Source organism: Lissotriton helveticus, chromosome 8 (assembly GCF_964261635.1).
Source record: "Lissotriton helveticus chromosome 8, aLisHel1.1, whole genome shotgun sequence".
In the NCBI taxonomy this organism is placed as follows: domain Eukaryota; kingdom Metazoa; phylum Chordata; class Amphibia; order Caudata; family Salamandridae; genus Lissotriton; species Lissotriton helveticus.
In genome coordinates this window covers 841,190,979-841,218,165 of record NC_136069.1, presented here as the reverse complement: position 1 = coordinate 841,218,165, position 27,187 = coordinate 841,190,979, and the positions used below count along the sequence as shown (strand labels likewise).

At 41.3% G+C, this 27,187-nt stretch overlaps 1 protein-coding gene across 1 annotated transcript in view; it reads right to left on the bottom strand.

Annotated features, from left to right (window-relative positions):
• The window catches only part of LOC144772946 (adhesion G-protein coupled receptor G2-like), a 1,412,864-nt gene that overhangs the window by 152,257 nt on the left and 1,233,420 nt on the right, over positions 1–27,187 (bottom strand). The window contains exon 33 of the mRNA XM_078657647.1: positions 17,011–17,110. Coding sequence (XP_078513773.1) covers positions 17,011–17,110 — 100 coding nt within the window. The remainder of the gene's footprint in view (positions 1–17,010; positions 17,111–27,187) is intronic.

The following is a 27,187-nucleotide window of genomic DNA, read 5'->3' as shown; positions in this document are numbered from 1 at the left end:
CTAAAAGGCAACGTTTCAAATTTTTCTTCAGTATGTCAAAGTCCTTTACACCTCCCCTTCCACCTCGATATTTACTAACAGTCTTCAGTCTCAATACCTTCCTCTTACTAGACAAACCTGACAGGGTTGCCCCTTATCACCTTTTCCTTTTTATCCTTGCTTTGGAGCCATTCCTAGAAACCATATGAAGATCCCAGATCTTTACCGGTCACACTTGTAGTCAATTCAATATCAAATGTACCGCCTACGTGGACGATATCTTAATTTATATTTACAATCACCATGCCAGCGACCCCGAGTTTCTTCAGCTCTTATCTCGCTACTCTGCCTTTTCCGGTTATCAACTTAATATTGACCAATCTAAATTAATGCCACGTAATACGTTTTATTTTCCACTGGTGAACTAGTTTAAAAACTGTACATACCAAACTCAAAACAAAAGCAACATCATAATATACAAAAGTCCATCAATGAATCTTCCCTGAGACCCTGGGTATGACTCTTTCAACATTTATTGTGTAAACACAGATGCTTTGTAGGAAATCCATTCCACAGGACTTCAAATGCTGTTCAAAAACAGTGCATCTTCGCACTGGGGTAGCTAGAGAAGCTTTGATACACTGGAGCACTGGTTTCCATAGCGGGTGGCACGCCTGGTTGTACACAGCTGTTTTGAGCTGTGCTAACAGAGGAGGATTCTGATATACTGCCGACAATTCGGGATGGTTCTCCCCCAAACCTTAATTATCTGGGACAATAGTTACCTGAGCGACCTAACCATGCTCTGTTCAAGATGCTGAGCAGTACAGAGTGCAGGCTTGTTACAGATACTTCTACACACACACAGCAACCATCTTGTCGGCGTTGTATCTCCTGGATGTTCGGAGCCACAAGATTCGCACATTTGTTCAAGAGGCAGATTTCCCTGATGAAGGGCTATTGTGTGTGCCCAAAATGCATTGGGACTTGTGCAATCCACACAAGAAGTTTTTTAACACCATTTGAAGTCATGTGGAATGGATTTCCTATGAAGCATCTGCGTTTACACAATAAATGTTGAAAGTGTCATACCCGGGGTCGCAGGGCAGATTCATTGATGGACTCTTGTAAATTATAATGTTGCTTTTGTTTTGAGTTTGGTACGTACAGTGTTTAAACTAGTTCACCAGTGGAAAATAATCTGGTATACACTCTGAGTGGTCATCAGTAGTACACTTCTTGTCTAGGACTAGTGTTTATCTTCTTTTCGAATTGGGTGGGTGGGCAGAACCATCCCAGGGGGTGCACCCTTCATAAAAAAACATTTGGTACTCCTTCACACATTGTATGAACTTTTTGTTAAATTGATTGCAACACAGCTGTCTCTTTGCATTATTTTAACACGATGTTTAAGGACACTGGTTTTCTGTGAAATTCCTCTAAAATGAAATGTTTGGGGATCTTATACTTTCCCTTCTATCAAAGATACTATAAAAGGTAATACAGAGACCCTAAAACAAAATAATTCTACTTTTTCTGTTCAATAGTCCCCTATTTACCTTTCCAGGTGGCGCAGATTAGATACGATTAAAATTATGTTCTTTCCTATTATCCATTTCAATCTACAGATGCTTCCCCACTGGTTACCTATTAACTTCTTTAGATCCATTGACGGTCTCTATAGTCCCCTATTTACCTTTCCAGGTGGCACAGATTAGATACGATTAAAATTATGTTCTTTCCTATTATCAATTTCGATCTACAGATGCTTCCCCACTGGTTACATATTAACTTCTTTAGATCCATTGCCGGTCTTCTATCCACATTTTTATGGAAGAAATGGGCAGCTTGGATTTCCCTATCCAAAATGGAAATGGAAATGGAAATGGAAATTGATACTTGTATAGCACACTACTCACCCGCAAGGATCTCAAGGCGCTTGTACGAATACCGCTGTGGAACCCGTCCTGGCTTTCCCTGTGAGGTGTCCACTCCTGGGCACCCCCAGGGTGATCCTTAGCGTTGTGGGGGCCGTTGTGGAGATTAAGCAAGCTATTGCCCAGAGCTGCAGAGTGGGACTCTATGATTGGAATAGGCACCGAGGTGAGAATTATCAGGTCCATGGAATTTTGAGCCCAAGACCTGCCGAGGCGGGGAATTGAACCCTGGTCCCGGGCTAGACCTCTGCATCAGGGTCTGCCGCTCTAACCGTTGAGCCACACTTCTCCTCCAAGTTCATAAACCCTAACTCAATTGATGGGATGAACTTTGCTAACTTTATTCAATATCACTCTGCCTTCACCCTCAAATAGATTTGGTCCTGGTTAGGTACACCATCTTCCACTTCTCTCCCGCTCTGGTGTTCCCTTGCGCTTTCGTAAAGTTCTCCTATTTAACTTCTTCAATTCTCTCTTATCACCCAGAAACTTAGGTCAATGTCTTCTCCTTTATTAAATCATACTAGTAATATTGTCAAAAGCTTATTTCCCAGATTTACAACCCTTATAAACTGTTGTTATTAACTCTTATTTGGCACAATCCCAGTATCACCATATCACTTAACTGGTCTCCCTGGTTACCAACTGGTCTCATATTGATATCCCAGATGAGCCATGACATCTAATTCCTTTCTCTCTTTTGAGGAATTACATACTCACTTTCATATTACATCTTCATATCTGACTAAATATGCAATCCCTTTAGATATTCTTAGAAAAAATGTCATTGACCCCTCCTCTACTCCTTCTCCATCACCTAACATACTCACTACTCCCCATGATTTTTCCACCGAAGTTAAGCTTCTTTTATATATAAACAGTGTTCTACCTCTGGCTCGGATAGGGTTAAAACTAAAATTGAAGAGTCCTGGGAACGGGATTTACAGTCCTCTTTCTCCATCACCTTATAGAATAAGGGTTGGCAGAAAATACACCATACTTCTCACTCTGCTAGTACCACTAAGACTATGTTTTTCTTTTCTAATAGGTTCTTTTTAACCCCTTGCTCTCTATTCAAAATGAAATTCTTGGCCAATAACAACTTCTGGAATTGTAACACTTCCTACATAGACTTTCTCCATATGTTTTTCCTTTGCCCAAACGTTTGCTCCTTCTGGAAGCAGGTATGGCACAAATTGTCTCAACTTATTTCTATTACTACTCCTTACAGCATTGTTCATATTTTTCTCAGTGGATGTTTGGATATATGGTCACAAGAATAACGGAATGTTGGTAGATCTCCTCCTGGCGGTGGCCTTTCAAGTTATTACTTCCAATTGGAAGAATGCTAATAATATTTATTTTCTTGCTTGGGGGAAACTGATTTGCCATAATCACAGACTGGATTCTGCTCATTCACCCACATTGTGAGTAGACATCAATAGAGACTTGTTATGGCTTCTTTGACCTACTACCTATCAAACCAGAATACCATTAACATTAGAAATGTAGAAGTTACTAAACCTCCTTGAATCCCTATTTTATTTCTTTCACTTAGTTCCTTTCACTTCTCAAGGCTCCTTATTCTATGCCTCCTTTTTTAACTATCTCACCATATCTTTGCTACTTTACCCAAAACACAAGTTTTAGAAAAATGCAATTAGCCATATGATCAAAAATGTTGTTTCTCTGCTTTTTCCTGGTGATATGTATTACTTTGTATACATTTATTGACTGCATTGTATCATGTAACTATTTTTCCTCTAATCTCAATGTAATTAATTCTTGGTCATATCTCGTTCTGTGCACTCTGGCGTTTTGCAATTTTCAAATATGTTCTACCCTCAATAAAGCTTATTTAACTTTAAACAAATACTCTTTGCATTGGCGGCTGATTATGAATTGGCCGGCTTTAGGTGTTGGGATATCAGGTAGCAGAAATGAATGTATCCCTACACCTTAATCCAACTATTACAGATTATTTGACCTGGAATGGGAAATACCATGCCAACATGCTTTTACTATATCAAAAACTACATGTGGATACCTATTCTGGAGTGGGGAAGGGGATGGGAGTTAGTCAGGGAGCAAGGCAAGCTCTGAGGTGGTTACTTGATGGGGGACATAATTAGGTTTGAGCTGTGCCTTTGCTCACAGAGGCTGACCCATACTTTCATGCAACTCTACCTACAGGTTTAATTTCTACCCACTAGAACTGGGCCCAGTGTTCCTGTAAATAGAATCACAAATGGAAACATTGGGCCACTTGTGATCAGGCAACGGGGTATCCCTACCACTGCAATTGGGTTGTAGGTTTGATATGTTGTTTTATTTAGCATTTTTGTAGCATTGCTGTATTTTTTAAATGCTCATCTTTCAAGAATCGTAAGGGTGTAGTCCATATTTTGAAAATATTTTTTATTAATTAAAAGGAAATCATCAAGTTTAGCACTTTTCAAATGCAGAACCTTTTCAATGCTAGGTTTCCTCCTAGATTCCTAGAATGTTTATGAAAGTCCATAAAAGTTCTCAACCATTCTTGCTCTTCCTAAGGTGTTTGTACATCTGTGAGGAGTCCATCTTAAGTGAAACTTTGGGGGACCTTAATTTACCAAGGGTGTTTTTAGTTAGGTCCCTGCTAAAATGGCTCAAATCGAAAGCTTTAGTAGCCATGTTTTCAAGGTCATTGATGGTGAATTGTGACACATTACCATCTACTATGTAATGCTCGATTAAAGGTCTTATTTAGAATTTGGTATTTACCAGATATAGGCAAAAAAGAGCAGCTATCCCATCTACCCGTTTTTTGCATTGTAGCCTAGACACTAAGATTTGGGTGAGAGGTACATCTGACGCTTTTTGATGGATGTCCTGTTTCTGCAAAACACTAAATAATACACTAAGCCTGCTAAAAAGAATAAAATGAGCTAGCATGGATAAGAAAAATAGGTTCAATGCGTGATGTGGAAAAGCTAAAAGAATGCCTTGTCAATTCAAAATCAGAAAGGAATTTCGAAGGAACAAGTGGTCAGCCTATTAGAAAAAAACACGCTTGCATTACTGCAAGATAGGAATCAGATTTATTCAATATTTAGGTAATTGAGGACTATTTTTAAAGATTAATTTTAGTTCATAATTAAAACTTTGAAATCCATGTTTGGATTAGACTTTATTTTACAATTGAGTGTGCTGCCATTTAAACTCACATTAAGGGGTTTATTGTTCTGATATTAAGATATATCTTCAAGAGCACAGGGCATTGAGATGGGCACTGTAAACTGAGAAATAGTTGTAAAAACTTTCTGGGCTCACTTGTGACGTTTATCATGTTTTTTTGAATGGGTAGAATACCCCAGAAATGTGCCATGGGGTGAGTCTAAGATAATCTTAAACTCCTTTCCTAGATGCAGCACACTTTCTTGAAGAAGGTTTGATGTGAGGCACCACCCAAAGCTGAATGATGAATTCTATGATGTTTTCATTCACTGTTAATGTATTTATACTCTTTATGTCATAGTGAGTAGAGAAGAGAGGAAGCCCCACCAACCAAAGGGACCAGGGCACTACTTAATAGTGAAGAAAAAATATGTCCTGTGGAGAGGAAAACAAACTCAAATTCACACAGGTACCCCTTCAATCAGACTCATAGACCCCAGCAAACAGGGAGTGCACATATACTGGAATCATTCTACTAAAATACCACCAGGCCCAAGAATGTAGCATCAGCGGCTTTATTCATATATTTGCAAAAAACGGACTCATATTTTAAACATCACAGTTTTCTTTTAAAAACCTTAGTTATCTTACAAGAAAAAAACACAATAAATCTAATGTGCATTAAAACAGTTCATACTGAACACAGTAAATCCAATATACATTTAAAAACAACTCATTATTTTCGTTGCGACAAACATATAAACCATAAAAACGATGTATCAATTATAATGAAAAAACATTTAGCACAGAAATATACATTGGAAGAAAAAATATTTTAAAAAATCTAACAGGGAGACCCTATTGCACAGCCATAGAGGTACTGTTACAAAATCTGATCCAACTTTGTACGTAGCGTTCATATCTTTATTGCTATCCATCAGTATTTTTGCAATAATCTTTCTCGTAGTTGGATTCAGTGATTCAACAGTGTTGATACGTTTCGGTGGTCTTGGAACTATAAACCCCACCTTCCTCAGGACAAAAAGGCGTATCAGGGATAAGAATCTCCCTCTTAGTGGAACTACAAATAGATCAAATCAAAATTAGTGATATGCTTCCCAATAACATCAAATATTTGATGCAGCAAATTCTGTATCCTTCTGATTGCTGCAGGAATAAGTGAATTCTGTACTCGGTTCTGAGAGACATGTTCCTATAGCACAGCAAGAATATGTTGGATATTAGGTCCTAAATAGACTGTTTCCGAGAAGGTGCTATCGATGCTGGTGTTTGGGTAACCGGAGAAGCGACTATTCGCTGATTCCTTATGATCAGCCAGAGAAAGGGCTTTTAGTACCAGCAGTGGGCCCACCTATTCAGTGTCTGGGTAACCGCACTGGGTATCAATCCACAACCTGTGTCCACTTTTTCTCTTTTCTCAGACCATGTGCTCTTTTTATTTCCAACCACAAGCCTCAAGCAATACCTCAGCATCATTCTTTTTAATTAAGGTGCAAAAGTCCCCCTCACCTTAATAGTGCCCACAAAAATAAGAATATATCCAAGCACAAATTGGAATCATGCTAATTCAGTGGTTTCCACTTCATCATAGTCCTCTTCTTGATGCACTAAAGGAATCATGTTGTATATTTATAAAATCCAAAAATCAATATTGGGGAGGAAAAAGCTGTGATTCATTCTGCTTTATGCTTAAAAGTTGATAATCATAAAAGTAATACATCACGTGTCTTGGGAATGCCAGGGTATTTAAGAGTTGTACAAAGGCCATCATACACTCTAACTCGTGAGTAGCGGTATGTCTTGGTTCTCCGCTGAGAAGTTAGGTGATCGGTTTTATCACTGGGTCCTTTCCGCCTGAGTTTCCAATCTCTAGGCAGTCAACCTTCCTCCACCTGGAGGGAGACCATCTGGTTCTGTGACAATCGTGATTTCGAATGTTTCAGTGGAAAAAAAGTGAAGTGAATAATACCTCCTTTTCTGTAAACTATGTTTTATTAGTCAGGAAGGGGTAAGATTAAAAACAGTGTGGAGTGCTCTGGTGGATGTGTAAGTGGTCCACCCCACCTAAATTATCATTGCATCATTGGTCGACATGTTTCACTCCATGGGTGTCTCTAAGGATCGGCGGACTTTCACCAGGACCATAATGATAGCGATATGGAATTGGATCACTCCAACAATAGGATAAGTTAATGTCACTTACCTGTCTTCATCATTGTGTAATTTTTTTGATGAGGTTATAGGTTATAATTCTACCTATAACTTGGGATAAAGAAATAAGTGGAAAAGGAAAATATGCAAATTGTTGCTACACATAGATTTACATAAATTTACCCTATTAGGTTCTGTGATCTATACTTAAATAATTTTTGGGGTATACAAAATGCGGTTTGTATACAGTGCTTGAATGCACCCTGTTTAGGTGTATCTATAATGTATCAATTGTCAATCATCGATCAATCTCGGGATGGCATTAAGCTGTTCATGGGCGTGTAAGATTCTAGTGTGGGCGTTGTAGTGTGTTTCATTTGTGCTCGAGCGGTGTAAAATACTAGTCTCAAATGCGTTTTGTTGTTCACTGTGTTGCTGTTAGTGACAGTAAGGAAAGCAATAGTGATCACCATACGTTACTCCTGAGCCTCACGTTTTTTTAATGGTGTTTACAAAGGGAATGCATTCTTAGATTGACCTCGTAGAGACACACACTTATTGAGACAATAACTAGTATGCTTGTGCCATGTTAAAACCGTTTACAAAGGAAATGCATGCTTTAGAAATATTTCCTAGGAATACATGCACATTCGGACATTAATCTGTGTGTTTGTGCCATGTGTTTGATGTTTGATGTTTAAGGGTTTTTATATAGCGCACGCACACTCCAGGGAGCATCTTGGCGCTATTGACTTCATTACAGAATAGAATGTTGGGAGGTTTTAACTGAGCTTTAGATATCATTTAGACAAGGGTTTTGCATTTTGATTCAGACAGTCCATAGATCCAAGTTTTTAGTAGTTTTTTAAAGTTTGTTTCTGATGGACATGCTCTCAGGTGAGCCGGAAGAATATTCCAGGCCTTAGCGCCTAGGACTGCCAATGATTTTCCACCTTTGGTGGCCAGTCTGAACTTGGGGATGGACATTAAGTTAGCCGTAGCTTACCTGAGTTCTCTATTCGGATGGTATCTGTGAAATTTGTTGGACAGATATTTTGGGCCGCGCTTATGAAAGCCTCTGAAAGTAATCAGGAGGATCTTGAATAGTATACGTTTCTGGATGGGGAGCCAGTGCAACATGTTCAAGGCGGCTGATGCAGATGACTTTCTAGGCCATCTCAAAACCAGCCGAGCCGCCGCATTTTGAACCATCTGTAATTTATGCAGGGTAGATTTTGCCACCCCTGCATACAGACTGTTACAGTAGTCAATTCTCGATGTTATTAGCGCAATTGCTACTGTGCGACGGGCAAACAAAGGCAGGTAGTCAAAAAATTTGCGAAGGCCTTTGATTATGTTAAAACAGACGGCAGCCACTTCTTTAGATTGCTGTTTGAAGGATAGCATATCGTCAAATTGTGAAAATACTAAAGTTGTGACAGTGAAAAAGCATGTAGTCGTCGAAACAGGGTCATACCTTATTCGGAGCTTTATTCTAGCTCCTACGGGTGCTGTGGGAACTCTGAGGTAAAGAAAGAGAATTGACGTTCTGGTGAGCGGGACACATTACCTTCACTTGTTGCTGCCGTGTGCTGACCATTTACCTTGTATGTGCTATCTGCATGTCTTTCCTGTAGTTTCATACCGTGATTCTGAAGTTGAAATCAGTGGTCTCGGAGGTGGTTCATTTGTGTAGGTGGGGATGAGCATTGAAAAAGAAGAAAGGCAACTCTAGCTCCAAATGGGAGAAGAAAGACTATACATTTTTAGGCAGGCGAGAGAGGTTTATTTAAAAATGTTTCTTGTGTATGGCATTGAGTGCCCAACATGAATAATACATTTACCAAAAATCGTGATACCTAAATGGAGAGCACAATCAGATTTTATCTACAATTGGATTGTGACAAGATTTTATCTAAAATTGGATTGTGACAATAGCGAGCAGAGTGTTTAATTATTACGCTTATTGTACTGGTTTTCTCTACGTATTAATGTATATCTTAAGCTTGTCAATGCTCTCATTTCAATACTATTTAAAACATTTCTGGTGCAATCTTGTTTTCTATTGAGCCCATTTCACTGATGGTGGTTTGTGCCTTCACCTTGTTCTGTGTGCTTGTTGTATATTGGTTAAGTGTCTGTATTATTTAATGATCTTTAGGTTGGAGTTATTGTTGTCCTTTGCTCAAGGTAAGTGAGTATTTTCAATGTTTAAGTGACAGCCAAGGAATGTTATCCTTTTAGTCCTTTATCGTATGTATGTAGATGGTACACCCATCATTGTTCTTTTTCGAAAAGGATGTTCTCAGCATTGGGGTCTTGTTTATTTTCCAGAGTTTTGATGACGACCCATTTTATATCCTTCATAGTATGGTTTATATTTAGAAAGTGGTGGCTCATGCGTGTGGTAGATTTTTTACATTTTATGTAACTGCGATGCTCTCAGATTTGTTGTTTTACTTTTCGTAATGTCATGCCAATGTATTTAAATTTGAAAAACAAGAGGAGTTAGGCCCAATGGGCAAGGATAAGGCAGGGCCGTGAAACTATACTGGAACAACTGGAGTGAGCCTATACCTTGAATTTTTTCTATGAAGCTGCTGAATAGACAAACATCTATACTTATGTTTATCTTGGTATTTTTATTTTTACCATTTACTTATACCTTAAGTTTATACATTTCATACATTAGCACATGGAGAACAAAAGCATTGTCTTTGTCAAATTAGCATAGAAAATATTTCATAAACATCTCAAATTTACAAATAAATAATCGTGCTCTACAAAAACATCACAAAAATCACACAAAAAATCTTTGACTGACAGTTGTGAATAAATGTGAATAGACAATGACCAAATCAAAGCCCAACAAACAACGATGATATGTATCGTGTCACATTAGGCATATTTAAAAAGAAGGACGCACATCTTGTACTTTCCTATGGTATCTACAGTTAATTTTTAAGCTAAAGCCCTGATGAGAGCATTGTAAAGAATAGAACAGCACTCGAAACGCGTCGGCATATCCTCCCCTTAAACATTCTTCGAGTATTTGGGCATATCCTCCCCATAAAAATTCTTTGAGGATTTGTGGTTAAATTACATTGTACAATTAACCCTTTAGGTGCTGCCGTCGGCCAACGGTCGTCACGGGCACTACCTCCCCAGTGCTGCGTGCGACCGCTGGACGTCCAGTTCAGCACTGGATAATGGACAGCGCAGCACTGGGGAGGTTTGTTTACTAGCTCCTAAGGTGTTAAGTAATCATTTGTAAAGAACTAGGTGAAAAATTAAGTGTAGATACTATAGGAAGGTACAAGATGAGCGTCCTTCTTTTTGAATATGTCTAATGTGATACGATACATATCATCGTTGTTTGTTGGGTTTTGGTTTGGTAATTGTCTATTCACATTTATTCACAACTGTCACTCAAAGATTTTTTCTGTGATTTTTGTGATGTTTTTGTAGAGCACGATTATTTATTTGTAAATTTGAGATGTTTTATGAAATATTTTGCTATACTATTTCTCCATGTGCTAATGTATGAAAATTTTTAAACTTAAGGCATAGGTAAATGGTAAAAATAAAAATACCAAGATAAACATAAGTATAGTTGTTTGTCTATTAAGCAGCTTCATAGAAAAAAATTCAAGGTATATGCTCACTCCAGTTGTCCCAATGCATTTAAATTGGCATGGGCATGTGATCATGTATATCACATGAGTGGTATTGCAATTTGTGTGTCGTTTGAATGTCTAAATCAATCTGACACTCTGGGGAAGTAGACCAATTACAGGACACTGCCCATGTGGCTACTACTCCCTGTGTCACCTGACCAAGAAAACCAAAACCTTACAGCTGACTGAAGATATGATTTGGACACTTCGACGACACATAAATTGCAATACCACTCACGTGACATTGAAAATACACACTTACCTTGAACAATGGACAATAATAACTCCGACCTAAAGATGATTACATAATACAGATACTAACCAATATACAACAAGCACAAAGAACAAGATGAAGACACAAAACACCATCAGCGAAACGGGCTCAATAGAAAACAAGATTGCACCAGAAAATTAATATTGAAATGAGAGCATTGACAAGCTTAAGATATACATTTATACATAGAGAATATTATTACAATATTAATTAAACACTCCGCTCGCTATTGTCACAATCCATTTGTAGATAAAATCTGATTGTGCTCCCCATTTAGTTATCCTGATTTTTCATAAATGTATTATTAATTTTGGGTTTTCAAGGCCATACATGAGAAACATGTTAAAAATAACCCTTCCTCGCCTGCCTAAAAACTTATAATCTGTCTTCTCCCATTCGGAGCCAGAGTTGCCTATCTTCTCTTTCAATGCTCAACCCCACCCATACAAATTAACCACCTAAGGACTACCGATGTCAACTTTGGGGTCGAGGTAGGAAGCTACAGGAAAGACATGCAAATAGCCCCTTCAAGTGAAGGCAATGTGTCCCGCTCGCCAGAACCGTCACTTCTCTTTCTTTACCACAGAGCTCCCGCAGCACCCGTAGGAGCTAAAATAAAACTCTAAGGGCCCGATGTAGGTAATCCCAGATTACCGATTCTTTAATACTGAATCATACCGATTCGGTATTTAAGAACAGGCAAATGGGATGTAGGTAATTTTACCGAAAAAATTACCGAATCAGTACATTTCGGTAATTACCGAATCGGTAAATACCGATTCGGTAATTGCCATTCATTCCTATGGGCCTGAAGGCCCATAGGAATGAATGGCAATTACCGAATCGGTATTTACCGATTCGGTGAAAGGGGGGAATATTGAAGGGTGCCAGGGGAATCTATGACAAAATATCGACTACGAAAATATCGAGGTACAAAAATATCGCAACAAAAATATCGAGGACATTAATATCGGGATCCTATCTCTAACAAGGTAAGTACAAAAATATCGAAAAAAATATATCGATGTCAAAAATATAGTTTTTTAAAAAATATAGTTTTTTAAATTTAAATAAAATGTAATATTAGCAAAATAATACTTATAAATATAATAAACATAGTTAAAAATATATTATAATATTAAAAATTAATAAATAATGTAATAAAAACTAATAATAATACAAATATAATACATAGTATATACTTAATTAATATTAACTAAAATAAATATTTTAATAACTTATAAATAAATGAAACTATAATAAATTACAAATAAATTTATATACATAAAATAATAATATAAATTACAATTAATAAAAATGTAAAACGAATTAAAAAAATGTATTACATTTTGGATAGCGTACGGGTAAAAATTACTATTCCCACTCCAGAGAGAGCAACAGTAGGGAAAGTGTTGGATAGCGTAGAGGTAAAAATTACTATTCCCACTCCAGAGAGTGCAACAGTAGGGAAAGGGTTGGATAGCGTAGGGGTAACAATTACTATTCCAACTCCAAAGAGCGCAACAGTAGGGAAAGGGTTGGATAGCGTAGGGGTAAAAATTTATATTCCCACTCCAGAGAGTGCAACAGTAGGGAAAGTGTTGGATAGCGTAGGGGTAAAAATTACTATTCCCACTCCAGAGAGTGCAAAAGTAGGGAAAGGGTTGGATAGCGCAGGGTAATAATTACTATTTCAACTCCAGAGAGCGCAACAGTAGGGAAAGTGTTGGATAGCTTAGGAGTAACAATTACTATTCCCACTCCAGAGAGCACAACAGTAGGGAAAGTGTTGGATAGCGTAGGGGTAAAAATTACTATTCCAACTCCAAAGAGCGCAACAGTAGGGAAAGGGTTGGATAGCGTAGGGGTAAAAATTAATATTCCCACTCCAGAGAGTGCAACAGTAGGGAAAGTGTTGGATAGCGTAGGGGTAAAAATTACTATTCCCACTCCAGAGAGTTCAACAGTAGGGAAAGGGTTGGATAGCGTAGGGGTAAACATTACTATTCCCACTCCAGAGAGCGCAACAGTAGGGAAAGTGTTGGATAGCGTAGGGGTAATAATTACTATTCCAACTCCAGAGAGCGCAACAGTAGGGAAAGTGTTGGATAGCGTAGAGGTAAAAATTACTATTCCCACTCCAGAGAGTGCAACAGTAGGGAAAGTGTTGGATAGCATAGAGGTAAAAATTACTATTCCCACTCCAGAGAGTGCAACAGTAGAGAACATATTTATCAATTAATCAATTAATTAAAATTATTTACCAATTAATTAAAAATAATTACCAATTAATAAATATTAATTTATAATTCCTACTAATTAATAATTAATTTAACATAATTAAATTACTTCCCGCCCTATTCCCCTATAAACCCACAACTCACTACAGAACATATTTATCAATTAATCAATTAATTAAAATTAATTACCAATTAATTAAAAATAATTACCAATTAATAAATATTATTTTACAATTCCTACTAATTATGAATTAATTTAACATAATTAAATTACTTCCCGCCCTATTCCCCTATAAACCCACAACTCACTACAGAACATATTTATCAATTAATCAATTAATTAAAATTAATTACCAATTAATTAAAAATAATTACCAATTAATAAATATTATTTTACAATTCCTACTAATTATGAATTAATTTAACATAATTAAATTACTTCCCACCCTATTCTCCTATAAACCCACAACCCGCTACAGAACATATTTAGCAATTAATCAATTAATTAAAATGAATTACCAATTAATTAAAAATAATTACCAATTAATAAATATTAATTTACAATTCCTACTAATTATTAATTAATTTAACATAATTAAATTACTTCCCACCCTATTCCCCTATAAACCCACAACCCGCTACAGAACATATTTATCAATTAATCAATTAATTAAAATTAATTACCAATTAATTAAAATAATTACCAATTAATAAATATTAATTTACAATTCCTACTAATTAATAATTAATTTAACATAATTAAATTACTTCCCACCCTATTCCCCTATAAACCCACAACCCGCTACAGTACAAAAATACAAAATTTAATTAAATTACATAAAAATAAATTGAAAACATAATAAATACATAATAATATACACAAAAATAATTTAAAAATCGATATTAGTAACATCGAAAATATTTACATCGATATTACTGACATCGATATTTAAAACTTCGATATTACTAATATCGATATTAAATTTATCGATATTACTTACCTTCTATATTTTGTACCATCGATATTTAAACTTCGATATAATTGTATATCGATATTTAAATATCGATATTTTGTCTGCATACCGTGGCAGGGTGTCACTTTGACACCCTGTTGCACACCTCAAATGTGTATGGGTGCACATGTTGCAGACATACATGCCCTAAGGGCATGTATGTCTGCAACATGGCACCGTTGGAAAAGCAAAAAAAATGTTTTTTCTAAGGTTTTCATTATTTACCACCAACTTCTAGTTGGTGGTAAATAACACATCCTAAAATGGGAAAAGCACTCCCTACATTTCAGATTCGGTAATTTCCCGATTCGGTATTTTTTAGAATCGGTAAATTACCGAATCTGAAATGAAGCCACCTACATATGAAAAGCCTATTTCTGGTCGGTAACGGACGAAATTCTGTAATTTCGGCTGTTACCGACCGGAATTACGCTTCCTACATCTGGCCCTAAATAAGGTATGGCCGTCTTATCGATTACCGCATGCTTTTTCACTATCACTACTTTAGTAGTTTTACATGGCACGAACACACAGATGATTGTAAGAATAGGCAAGTATCCCTAGGAAATATTTCTAAAGCATGCATTCCCTTTGTAAACGGTTTTAACATGACATGAGCATACCAGCTACTGTCTCAATACACATTTATCCCTATGAGGTAAATCTAAGAATGCATTCCCTTTGTAAACACCTCCAAGAAAGCATGAGGCTTGGAAGTAATGTATGGTGATCACTATTGCATTCCTTACTGTCACTAGCAGCAACATAGTGAACAGCAAAACGCTTTTGAGCCTATTTTTTTACACCACTCAAGCACAAATGAAACACAACACAACGTCCACACTAGAATCTTTCACACCCATGAACAGCTTAATGCCATTGCGAGATAGATAAATGATTGACAGTTGATATATTAAAGATACATCCAAACAGGGTGCGTTTAAGCACTGTGTACAAACCGCGCTTTGTATACCAAAACATCATTATTTAAGTATAGATCACAGAACCTAATAGGGTAACATTATGTGAAATCTATTTGTAGCAACAATTTGCATATTTTCCTTTTCCCCTTATTTCTTTATCCCAAGTTATATGTAGAACTATAACCTATAACCCCGTCAGAAAATGACAATGATGAAGAAAGGTAAGTGACATTAACTTATCTTATTGTTGGTGTGATCCAATTCCATATCGCTACCCCTACGGTCCTGATAAAAGTCCATCGATCCTTAGAGAATTCCATGGACTGAAACATGTCGACCAGCGATGCAATGATTATTTAGGTGCAGTGGACCACTTACACATCGACCAGAGAGACCCACACTGCTTTTCATCATACCCCTTCCTTACTTATAAAACATAGTTTACAGGAAAGGAGGTATTTTTAACTTTACTTTATTTCTGCTAAAGCATATGACATCAAGACAGTCACAGAACCCGATGGCCTCCCTCCAGGTGGAGGAAGGTTGACTGCCTGGAGAACGGGACACTCAGGCGGAAAAAGTCCCGATGATAAAACCGATCACCTAACCTCTCAGCGGAGAGCCAAGATATGTCGCTACTTACGAGTTAGAGTGTATGAGGGCCTTTGTGCAACATTTATGGACCCTGGCATTCCCAAGATGCATGATTCAGTCCCTTTTTGATTAATAAGTATATTTATAAAAACCTTATAAAGGCTTGACTGACCTAAACTTGACTGATAAATTGACAGTTCGAGAACGCTTAAAAATATTTCTGGCAGTGGTGTAACATTAGCCCTGCTGGCCCTTCGGTGTAGGTCCCCTGGCTACAGGGTGCCCCTTCTAGGACTGTGCACAGGTGGCGGGCCCCTAGACTGAGAGCCCCTGACTAGGTCTGGGGAAGGGGGCCCACCTTGTACTTTGCAGGGGGGGGGCCTTGAGTTTCACTATGCCCCTGTTCTTTCATCCGTATAGCTTTAAACACCTGAGGAAAGAAAATGGGGAAGCCCATCCTTTTATTCATCCATTCACTCAAACATTCCACAGATTGCATAATGGAACAGGAAACGTTCTATGAAGGGACTGCTGCAGCTGAGAGGGTGAAAGGTAAAATCTGCAGCATCTATTTCTTCATTTCTTGCCCACTATGCTCTTGTCCTTCTCTGATATCCTGTAGAGACCATCCTGATATCTAACACTCCTAGACCCCAGTGTATCTATCACCTTACCCTCACAAGACTACACTTTTACAAGCTTCTCCTCTCCATTATTGGCGTCTGGAAGATGATTCATCCATTTTATAACTGCACAATGTATCTTGTGTTCCTATACTATCTTTAAATTGATTAGCCTTGACCTGTATTAAAAAGGTGACATTTTCTTGGTATCCACACTCTCTGGGGTGTATCTGTGGAATGCTTTATAATCAGTCCCATGACGACAGAATTTTAATTACCATTTACATTGTTTTTTTGGCTGTATCTTACATTCAATGCTATCACACCCTTATTAGTTTGGCAGGTGTCATGTTAACTGTGAGAATGAGCACATATTTAAAAAATGTATAGTCAATTAATCAGTTGATCGGGATTGCACTCACAATTGATCAGTTGCTCCATTTGGATATTTTCCGTAAGACGCAAGTCCGTAGTTTTCTCTACTTATGGCTACTACGATGGCCACGACTATTGCAGGTAAACCTGAAACATAATGAAAATGTGAGCTAAGTGAAAGCACAATCCTGAAATGCAATTGTGCACACAACACTGAGGGCCAGATTACTTCAGTTTTGGATGCTAAAAGCAGTTACAATTTGTGACCAGTTTTTTTGTGACCAGTAACTTATTTTGTAAACCGACAAACATACACAAATTGGTGTGTGAAATAAGTGTTTGGATTGAGTCAATTCAACCCACCTGATTGATAGTCATTAGATATATTTCTAATTACCACTCCGTCTGATTGATCACAGTAACAGGAAAGGTGTCTTGAAAAGGCCTGCAGACTGCCATTCTAAGACTGTTTCATCAAAAGAAACAGGCTGCTTTTGTTTTATTTCAAAGTTTCATTGAGAGTTGTCAGTGGTCCCCTGGATCACTGCCTACTCCACCTGAAACTTTTACCACAGTTCACAAAGGGTAAGTGGTCGAAAGGGACCCCTTTCCTTTTACAAATAGGGTACCACCCCTACTTGGAAGTGTCTAACTTTTTAATATTTTGTAACGTGAATTCAGGTTGCAAACCATTAATGCATATGTTACTGAATCACAGGTTGGAAGAGATGTGCACGACATTCCCCTTTCAAATTGTGATTCAGTAAAAACTAGGAATTTTATTTAAGGAGTCCGGAAAAGTTTACTGACTCTGAAAATGGGATTCATACATCTCAAAATTCTACTCTTTGGGTGTAAATACTCCTATTTTCAATCCATGGTGTTTGCGACCACAAAAGAGGTTAGTACGTCTGGCTCTAAATGCTTTATACTAGCATTAATTAATTGTTATGCCCTGTAATTAACATATGCACATATGATCTGTTAAAAGGAACGTAGAATCTACAAGTATTCTCATATGATTTTCAGAAAGCTATTGTCCTCATATTATTCTTTAAAAATAGTGTCATTATCTGCTTATGACTCATCACATACTGAAACCAGAACAAAGAATATGTATCAATACAGGTTACTTATGGATGCAAAACAAGTTATTTTTACTCTTTATCCCCTCCATGGATTCATACATATTTACATTTCTGCCTTTCAGAAGAAATCTTTAGATAATTAAACAATGACAATTGGTAATGCCTCCTGTCACATGTTGATTTCAGGTTTATCTTTGATCCTATACAGCATTCTACTGCCTTTTGGCTTGGTTTGTGCTATAGAAATAGCACATATATCAATAGCACATTTCTACTAGGCTACTAAACATCGATTGTATGACGGATTAACACAGGGAATTACTCTGCAATGTATGTGATATAGGGGGGGGGTTGGCCCACTCCCCTGAACTTACCATAAATGTGTGGTAAAGGCATATCTTGTAAAAGCATATGCATTGTAAAAACATGCATGGTATAAAATGTGTAGTAAAGGTACAACGTGGTAAAAACCTTGTAAAGGCTCAAGGGCAAAGGATTTTATGCTGAGAGAGAGAGAAAGAGAAACTATGATGGCCATACAAATCCACTTGGAAATAACTTAAGGAAAAGATTGCCATCCCAGGATAACAATGTTGTCATCGCCCAAGAAGGTTTCTCTATTAATTGTACTTATTGTGTTTTCATTTATTAATTGGTAGTTTTTTAGGATGCCACAGACAGTCGGTGGTCACCTCTATATATGTGTGCCAAGCAGAGATATGTAAGGCTTATAATAAAATAAACTTAATTAAGAGGCGATGAACATTGCTTACGTGTCTATGGAGGTACTATACATGGCATTTTTGGTTACAAGGATCTAGCATATAATGTTCAACAGAGTCCACCAATGTGCAACTTGTTGATTTTAATCGCAGGCAGTGCTTAATTTAAATGGGTGGTTGCAGGTGGGGCACACCAGCACTCATTATTGCAAACTGGGACTTACATTTTATTCATCAGACTTCGATTCAGAACAAGAGAGAGTAGGGCAGAGAAGGGGAAGATTAAGACTGTGAGAAAGGGAGACAGCAAGGATGAAAAAAAATCAGCAGGAGGGAGATAAAGGGGCGGGGAAGGTAGGGTGGAAGATGAGAGAGGCATGAGATGGGATCAAGACTAGATAGCCTTGGTATTCAGCAACCCCACATTTAGCAGCAACAACTGTGGGCATCTGAGAAAACTTTGGGCCCGGTACTTATTTTGCAAGTGAAGCACTTGTCATAAGAGAAATATATGTGTAGCCGATTACATCTATGGATTGCAGTCAGCCAGGGCATGTTATGCTATGTTGTATGTTATGTTAAAGCTTCTTGATAGAGCACATGTGCACCACTGGCTTCTTGTTGCTGAAACCTGCTTTAACAGTCAAGAGAGGCAGGGTTAGTAAGCAAAAGTGTGTTTGAACAATCAGGCCTTAAATGCATTTCTAAAAATGCAAAATTTCAGATTCTGTCTCAAGTGGAGTGGGAGAGAGTTCCACTGAATGGGGGTACAAAAAACTGTTTCCTCCCAAGGTCACTTTTGAACATGTCAGTATTAACAGAAGAAGTGCATGCTTGCAGCAGACTGAACACATTTGTGTATCTCTTGACTCTACTTGAGACTAAAGAAGGTACCCAATAATGAATGTTCCTGACCTTGAAAGGATTCTTATAGTTTATGTGGAGCCAGAGAAGTTGTTTCAACAAGGGGGAAACATGGGCTTTACTCAGTGAGTTAAGATTGAGTTGCACGGGAGGAGCCAAGCGCGGGTCCAAGATGGCCGCGTGAGAGCTCGGCTCCGTCTACCCCTTCCTCCAGTTGAACTATCCTGGCACTAATCCTGATATCTGACCCCACCACCTGACGGCTGAGCGGAAGCGGCGCTCCCGCTGTGGTCCAAGGCCGCCTGCGACGCTTGGGCCCAAAGATACGTCGTCCGGTAGTTGGCGGCCTACACGGCTCCGGAGCCGGGGGCTGGACTGGGTGCAGTGCCCGGCACCAAAGTCGTCAACACAGGGGCCGAAAACTGGAAGTTGCCGGTCCGGCCCAGAACTCATCAGCTGATAGACGATGGCTGCGGAGGGCTTGGTGGAATCTCGGAGGGGGGTCACATCGTTCTGGTGGGGCCGAATTGCCTCGCGCGGTGAGCCCGATCTGCCCGGACTTTGAGAGGAGTTGAAGGGAGAAGCGCAGCTCCGTGCCCCGTGTGGTGCGGGCGTGCTGCCCTTGGAAAGTATCAGACTGGGTCTGGCAGAAGTGAGGAGCCACGACATAGGGTGGGGCGGAATACCTGCTGCGGCCTCGGCGGGCCACGGGTCGGCAGTGGCGGCCCCCGAGGCTGAAGAAATCGGGCTGCACTACCCTGCACGCACAGAGGGGCTCATGCTGTCGCGGGCTGAGATCTAGTGGCCCTGAAGCGTTGGAGGTCCTGAGTGCTCAGTGGTGGATTTGATTAATAAGCGTCTGGCTGAGGCGCCTGGCTCCTGGAAGAAGACCTGTGGTGCGCTTGGTGTGACTAGACCCAGTGAGGAGTCCGGTCAAGTGTGCTTGGTCCCTGCAGCGGGGATGAGGTGATGTGGCAAGACTCTCTGCTGGAGAGAGCTGCGGAGAAACACGCATATATAATTGGCTACACAGCGCTAGTGGTACTGCTCTTGGGCCTTCACGCATTGCGCCCCAGTTGTGGAGGGCAGGAGGTCACGCGTGCCATTTGAAAGTGTGGTAACCACTGTGGAGGTTCCAGAGTGAGTTGCCCTGTGTTGTTTATTATTTCAACCCCCAGCATTGCAGACTGTGGACAATACTGATGTACTCCTGAGACTAGGTTTGTGGGCCCTAGTTGTGGTGGAGCGGCCGTCACCTTGTTGAGGGACCTGTATTGGCGCTGAAGTCACTGGGGTGACCGCCTGTGTCCCTGCTTGTTGACTGAGGCGCGTGGACGTTTACTTGCCTCGGCTATCTGGATCGCGGTGAAGCTGCGGAGGGGCACGGGGCAGCCAGAAGATACGTGGTATGCCCTAGGATCCCGGACCCCAGGAGAATTATCGAGATCCGTGGATCGGAGCGGCGAGTTGATGACGCTCAGATGGCGACCAAGCCAGACACTGATAAGGCCCGGCCCAGATCCTCTAAGGGATCGAAACATATTCAGTCTAACAAGTTCGACCTTTACACGATGCCTAAAGGCTCCCCTACAGACTTGAAAAGGGCCTAGTCAGCGGGGGGAGACTGCCTGGGCTCTCCCGCTGAACCAACGCTCACGGATGTTATGGCGGCCATAAATGGGGTCCAAGCATCCCTGGGACAAAAGATGGAATCTTTGAACAAAAAATTAGACACTGTCATGATCAAGGTCAAATTGATATGGGCAGATCTTACAAAGGCGAGTGAAAAAGTTAAATCGCTCGATATTAAGACCGCTAGCTTAATCGACAATATGGCAATGCTGCAGCAGGAGGTGCGTGATCTCAAGACCTCACGTGATCTGACAGACCGGAAGCTCGACCAATACGAGGGAAGGGCTAGGCGTAACATACGCAGCCTTGAGGTGCCCGAGAAATCAGAGGGCCCGGCACCGGATCTGTTTGTGGAGGACATTGTCCTTAATCATCTCAAGCCCAAGGAACTGAGCAACCATTTTACAATCGAGCGTGCCCACAGGGTGCCAGGGGGGAGACCCAGGCCTGGGGCTCCCCCTTGCCCAATGATTGCGAGAGTTCTGAATTTTCGGGACAGAGATGTGATTTTGCAGGCGGCTCGTGTGGGGACCCCACTGCGGTACAAAAATGCAACACTCTCCTTTTTCCCAGACTTCACCCAGATGGTGCAGAAATAACGACAACGTTTTCTTCCAGTGAAGAAGAAACTCAGGGACAAGGGACTAAAGTATGCCATGATGCTCCCGGCTCGCCTACGTGAAGTCGAAGGGAAGGTCTGGTTTTTTGACAACCCTGAGGTGGCATCGGACTGGATAGACAGCAGACACTCGAACGGGCCGGAGAGGCGAGACAGAGGTGGAGCAGGACTGATGAAGGCCGTAGGAACATTCATGCAGTTTTGGAGTGTCAGGTAGTGGGGCGGTTCCGCAGCCAGATCCGTAAATAGATTCAATTGACTGTAAGATTGCTGTCGATTGCCCGGGATCCCGGGGGATGTGCTTGGGGGGCTTGGAGGGTGGGCGGGGCATTGGTCTTCCTCCTCGTTTCTACCTTTAGTTAGTTCGTAGGTTAGGTATTGGGTGACAGGCACACTGCTAGTTGGGGATGGGTGACAGCCATATGCAGGAGTGCAGGGAGGGGGGCGGGGTTTGGGGCAGACAAGGTTTTTTTGGTTTTGGGATAATATTGTGTGCATAATTGTTTGAAATGTGTTTTTCCTTTTTTTTCTTCTTTTTTTGAATCAGGAGACAAAGCTATGATTGTATCGCTTCCATACCGCTTAAATGTCAGATAGACGGGGATCAGGGATAACTGTGATTAGTTGGAATTTGAACGGCCTTGGGGACAAAATTAAGAGGGGAATGGTGAACCAGTTGATTAGACGACACTCCCCGGATGTAGTGCTACTACAGGAGACTCATCTTATTGGCAATCGTTGCATGGCCCTACACAAAGGGGGTTTTAAGTTGGTAACACACGCTGGGTTTACCGCAGGGTCTAGGAGGGTCGGTGTCTTGGTGAAAAACTCTTTTCCCCTAAACATTCAGGCCACATGGTCAGACCAGCGAGGCTGATACATCGGTGTATCAGGGCAGTGGGAGGGGAAGACAGTTACTTTCGTGTCCATTTATGTCCCGAATGGCCTTCAAACCGGCACTTTCCGAGACCTGGGCACTATCTTCCTGACTTTGCCGCTGGGCCACCTTGTGATGGGGGGGGGGACTTTAATGCGGTGGTGGACGGGGAGGTAGACAGGCACCCGGCCCGAACACTGAGGCCGGCGCAGAGGTGGCTTCCGGAATTTTTTTAAACAACGGGGCTTGTAGATGCTTGGAGGATACATAAACTGAGTGGGATACACTATACACAAGTGTCCGCCACACATCACAGCCTGTCTAGAATAGACTATGTACTGATACCGGCAGCCCGGGCTGCTGCGTTTCGGAAGGTGAGACACCTGGGATGGGGAGTCTCCGGCCCCTCTCCAATTTGGCTCCAGTGAGAAACTGGCCAACCTGATGTAGGTAGGGTAGCCCTTATTAGCGCTTGGCACATGAGAGACCCCGCCACCAAGAAGGAAATCATCAAGATCATGGAAAGATACTACCAAGAAAATAGGGATACAGTGGATTCGGCACAGACCCTGTGGGAGGCATATAAAACCGTTATTCGGGGGGAGGTTTTATCTTTGGTCGCGGGAGAAAAAGAAACGGTAGGAGGAAATGGAGTGGGCAGAGGTGACGAGGTTGGAAGTAGAGGTATCTAGGGAAGCGACCCCGGAAGGTATACACCGTTTAAAATTGTGCCCAGATGAATATAGGGACCTCGCTAGGGACAGGGCTAGAGTGCAGAACGATGAGACTCAAAGCAGGATTTACGAGCATGGAGATAAAGCCGGTAAACTGCTAACGTGGCTTGAGAAGGGAGAGTGGGCGTTGCGGCTGGTACCAGAGTTACAGTGAGGAAATTCCAGTACGATTAAGGACCCGCAAGCCGTAGCGGATGAATTCTCGGAATATTATGGGGGGGGATACACCTCGGCCGGGGTGTACACGGAGGCAGACAAAAGTGCAATGATCAAGGACATCCAGATGCCCACACTATCGGATGACAACTGGGAGTATTTAGATTCCCTACTTACGAATGATGAAGTGGCGCTGGCCATCAGAGGAGTGCACTCGGGGAAGGCCACGGGCCCGAACCGAATTCCCATAGACCTGTTTAAACTGAGCACTAACAAACTTGCTCCGTTTGTTCGGTCCATGTTTGAAGAAAGTAGAGAGAGGTGTCAGCTCCCGTACGACCAGCGGGTGGTGAATATTGTGGTCATCCACAAAAAGAGTAAACCCAAGATGCTCTGCTCATCGTATAGACCTATCTCGTTGCTAAACGCAGAGCCTAAAGTCCTGGCGAAGCTGCTAGTGATGAGACTAGCCAGAGTCATCATCACCCTGATTCACCCGGACCAAGCCGGCTTTATACCGCGTTGGAATACGGCCCTTAACCTGCACAGACTACACAGGATATTGGGCAGGACTCCAACGATCCAGGAGCCGGCGGTACTGGTGTCCCTGGACGCCACCATAGCATTTGATAGGGTTGAGTGGCCCTATCTGTTTGCAGTATTGGGGAAGATGGGCTTTGGACCAGAGTTCATTAATTGGGTGCGTCTATTGTATGCTAATCCCCTAGCCAGAGTGGCGGTAAATAATCGAAAGTCCGCTGACTTTCTCCTTGGCAGGGGCACGAGACAGGGATGTCCCTTGTCCCCGCTCCTGTTTACTCTGGCTTTAGACAAACCAATAGAAAAGGGGCCCCCTGCAACGAATAAGGGCAGATGTCAGGGGAAAATAACACTTCTGCACGGGAAGAGGTCCACCCAAACGAATTAAACAATGGCTCATAAAGAGTCCACTCGTTTTAAAGTGCAACATGGAACTCACCAAAGGGCGACATAAAGGTCACAAAGTGAAATGGATTACAAATATCGATATACAAAAGTCTTTATTTTCTTTTTTTCATGATTTAGTTTATATATATTTTATTTAAAACATTAAATAACATAATACATCAATAAAGAATTACACTTTAAAACGAGTGGACTCTTTATGAGCCATTGTTTAATTCGTTTGGGTGGACCTCTTCCCGTGCAGTAGTGTTACTCTGGCTTTAGAGCCCTTGGCAGCGTTGGTTCGGTGGGACCGATCGATCAGAGGATTGCGGTGGACGTTGGAGTGGGAGGACAAAATCTCATTATACGCTGATGATATCCTGCTTTACCTTACCAATCCAAGGGGATCCCTGATGTGTTTTCTGGATGCGCTTGCTATATTACATACATTGTTCTACATTCTGTCCATCAACTGTGTTTTTTGCTATATTCAGGAGGCACTCTGGTTTTGCAACCAACTGGTCAAAATCAGTGCTCTTCGTCCTTAGAGGTGACCCGCCGGCAATCCCGCAGATCTGCCCAATACAAATTGAGCCAATAGGATTTAGATACCTCGGTATCTATGTCACGCTTGACCCAAAGTTAAGGTATGCTAACAATATTTGACCCCTCTGACTCAATTTAAGGGGGACGTGGCATGATGGAAGGCACTTCCGCTCTCCCTTCTGGGTAGAGCGGTGCTTTTCAAGATGATGGCCCTTCACCGATTCCTATACGCACTCCAAAACACAATGGACCCAGTACCGGCATCCGACTTCAGGGAAATAGAGGCCCTCCAGAGACAACTTCTCTGGGACAGTAAGCCCTGCATAGCATTTTCTAAGCTCACTCTCCCCTGGTATGACGGGGGGATAGGATTGCCGGATCTACAGAAATATTATTGGGCCTCCCAGTTGGCGGAGGTGAATCATGCCATATACGGGCCCCCCGGGGACCCGGGGTATGCTATGGATCGCTGACAGGTGCCAGGGGATGACTTCATTAGGGCACTATATGCCAGACCTTGCCGGTTTCCCCTTGCGGGACCAACGGCACACGCCGTGCAGGTGTGGCACGTGGCCAATAGGCATCTCAAGTGGGAGGGGAAGCTCACACTTCCCACCCCATTATGGAGCTCGGAGAAGCTGGGAAGTTTATGGGAGTCCAAGGGATTTGACAAATGGGATCTTATTGGGATCACGCAGATCAATACCGCCTTCATGACAGTGAGCACTACCGTTACCTCCAGATTAGGCATGCTCTGCTTACACACATCCCCAGAGATAGGACGCTCCCTGACGCTTTCCCCCTTGAAGACCGAGTGTCAAATGGTCACCTCCCGGAGAAGACCATCTCATTAATATATAAAAAACTCATAAATAATACGGAGGACCCGCTGGTACTTATTAGGACACAATGGAGTGCAGATGGGTCTGAGCTAGATGACGAAGATTTGCGAGAGGCAGTCTCCTCCCACGGGTGGTGGCTATACAGATGAGGCTCAGATTAGTGCAACTAAAGATTCTTCACAGGTCATATGTTACAGGGCCTCGTCTGGTTGGAATGGGTCGAGTGGAGAGTGGGGAGTGTCGGAGGGGGTGCGGAGAGCTTGGAACATTTATGCATATATTGTGGCACTGTACGGAGGTGCAGGAATATTGGGTAAAGATCCTTGATACGCTGCGAGACGTCCTGGGGGTTGAGATACGGCTGGAGGCCGGCAGGTGTATCTTAGACGTTTGGGAACCCATGGATCTGAGTGTGTATGGGAGACAATGGGTAATGTTGGCATGCATGGTAGCCAAGCGTAACATTGCTCAGCTGTGGGGAGCTAGCCAGGCACCCCGGGTTGAGAAGTGGGTGGAAGACTTGGATTGGTGCATGTTCAGAGAGAGGTCGGTCTACTTTCCCAGGGCTTGTCCTGAAAAGTGGGGGAAGGTCTGGGAGGATTGGAATCGATACCGTGGAGATATCTGTATGCCCCCGATATGCCTGGAAGAAGTGGAGGCGCATGAGTCCCCGTGATCCATTATCTATATTTTGTATTTATTATTTTGAAGTATGGGAGGAAAGTAGTTAAATACCTAGCTACTCTGCGTCCACTACTGTATTGGCGCAGAATATGGACAACAGAAGAACTTTCCCATTATGCCCAGGGTCTAAAAGATATTATTGAAAAAGATACCTTCCAAAAAATAACCTGGCTGAAGGAAATTAAATCCCTGTTAGTAAATTTGGGAATGATAGAACTGTGGTATGACCCTGCAAATGCAGTATTCCCCTCTAAGAAGCTTTTGAAAGCTAGATATTAGGAGATGACTATTACAACTACATTTGCAAAAGGTATGTTCTCTCACCTTACAAGTAGATTCGTTGAATTCAAAGCTCGACCAATGATGGAACCATATTGGGATGCTATGGAGAATCCGATTGATCGGAAGCTTTATTTTCAATTTAGGATAGGCACTTTTCCGATAAAGGTGTTCTCAGAACAATGGGCTGGAAGATATGATGACGATAAATGCTCGTGGTGCAGGGACCAGCAAGAATCAGAATGCCATGTCTT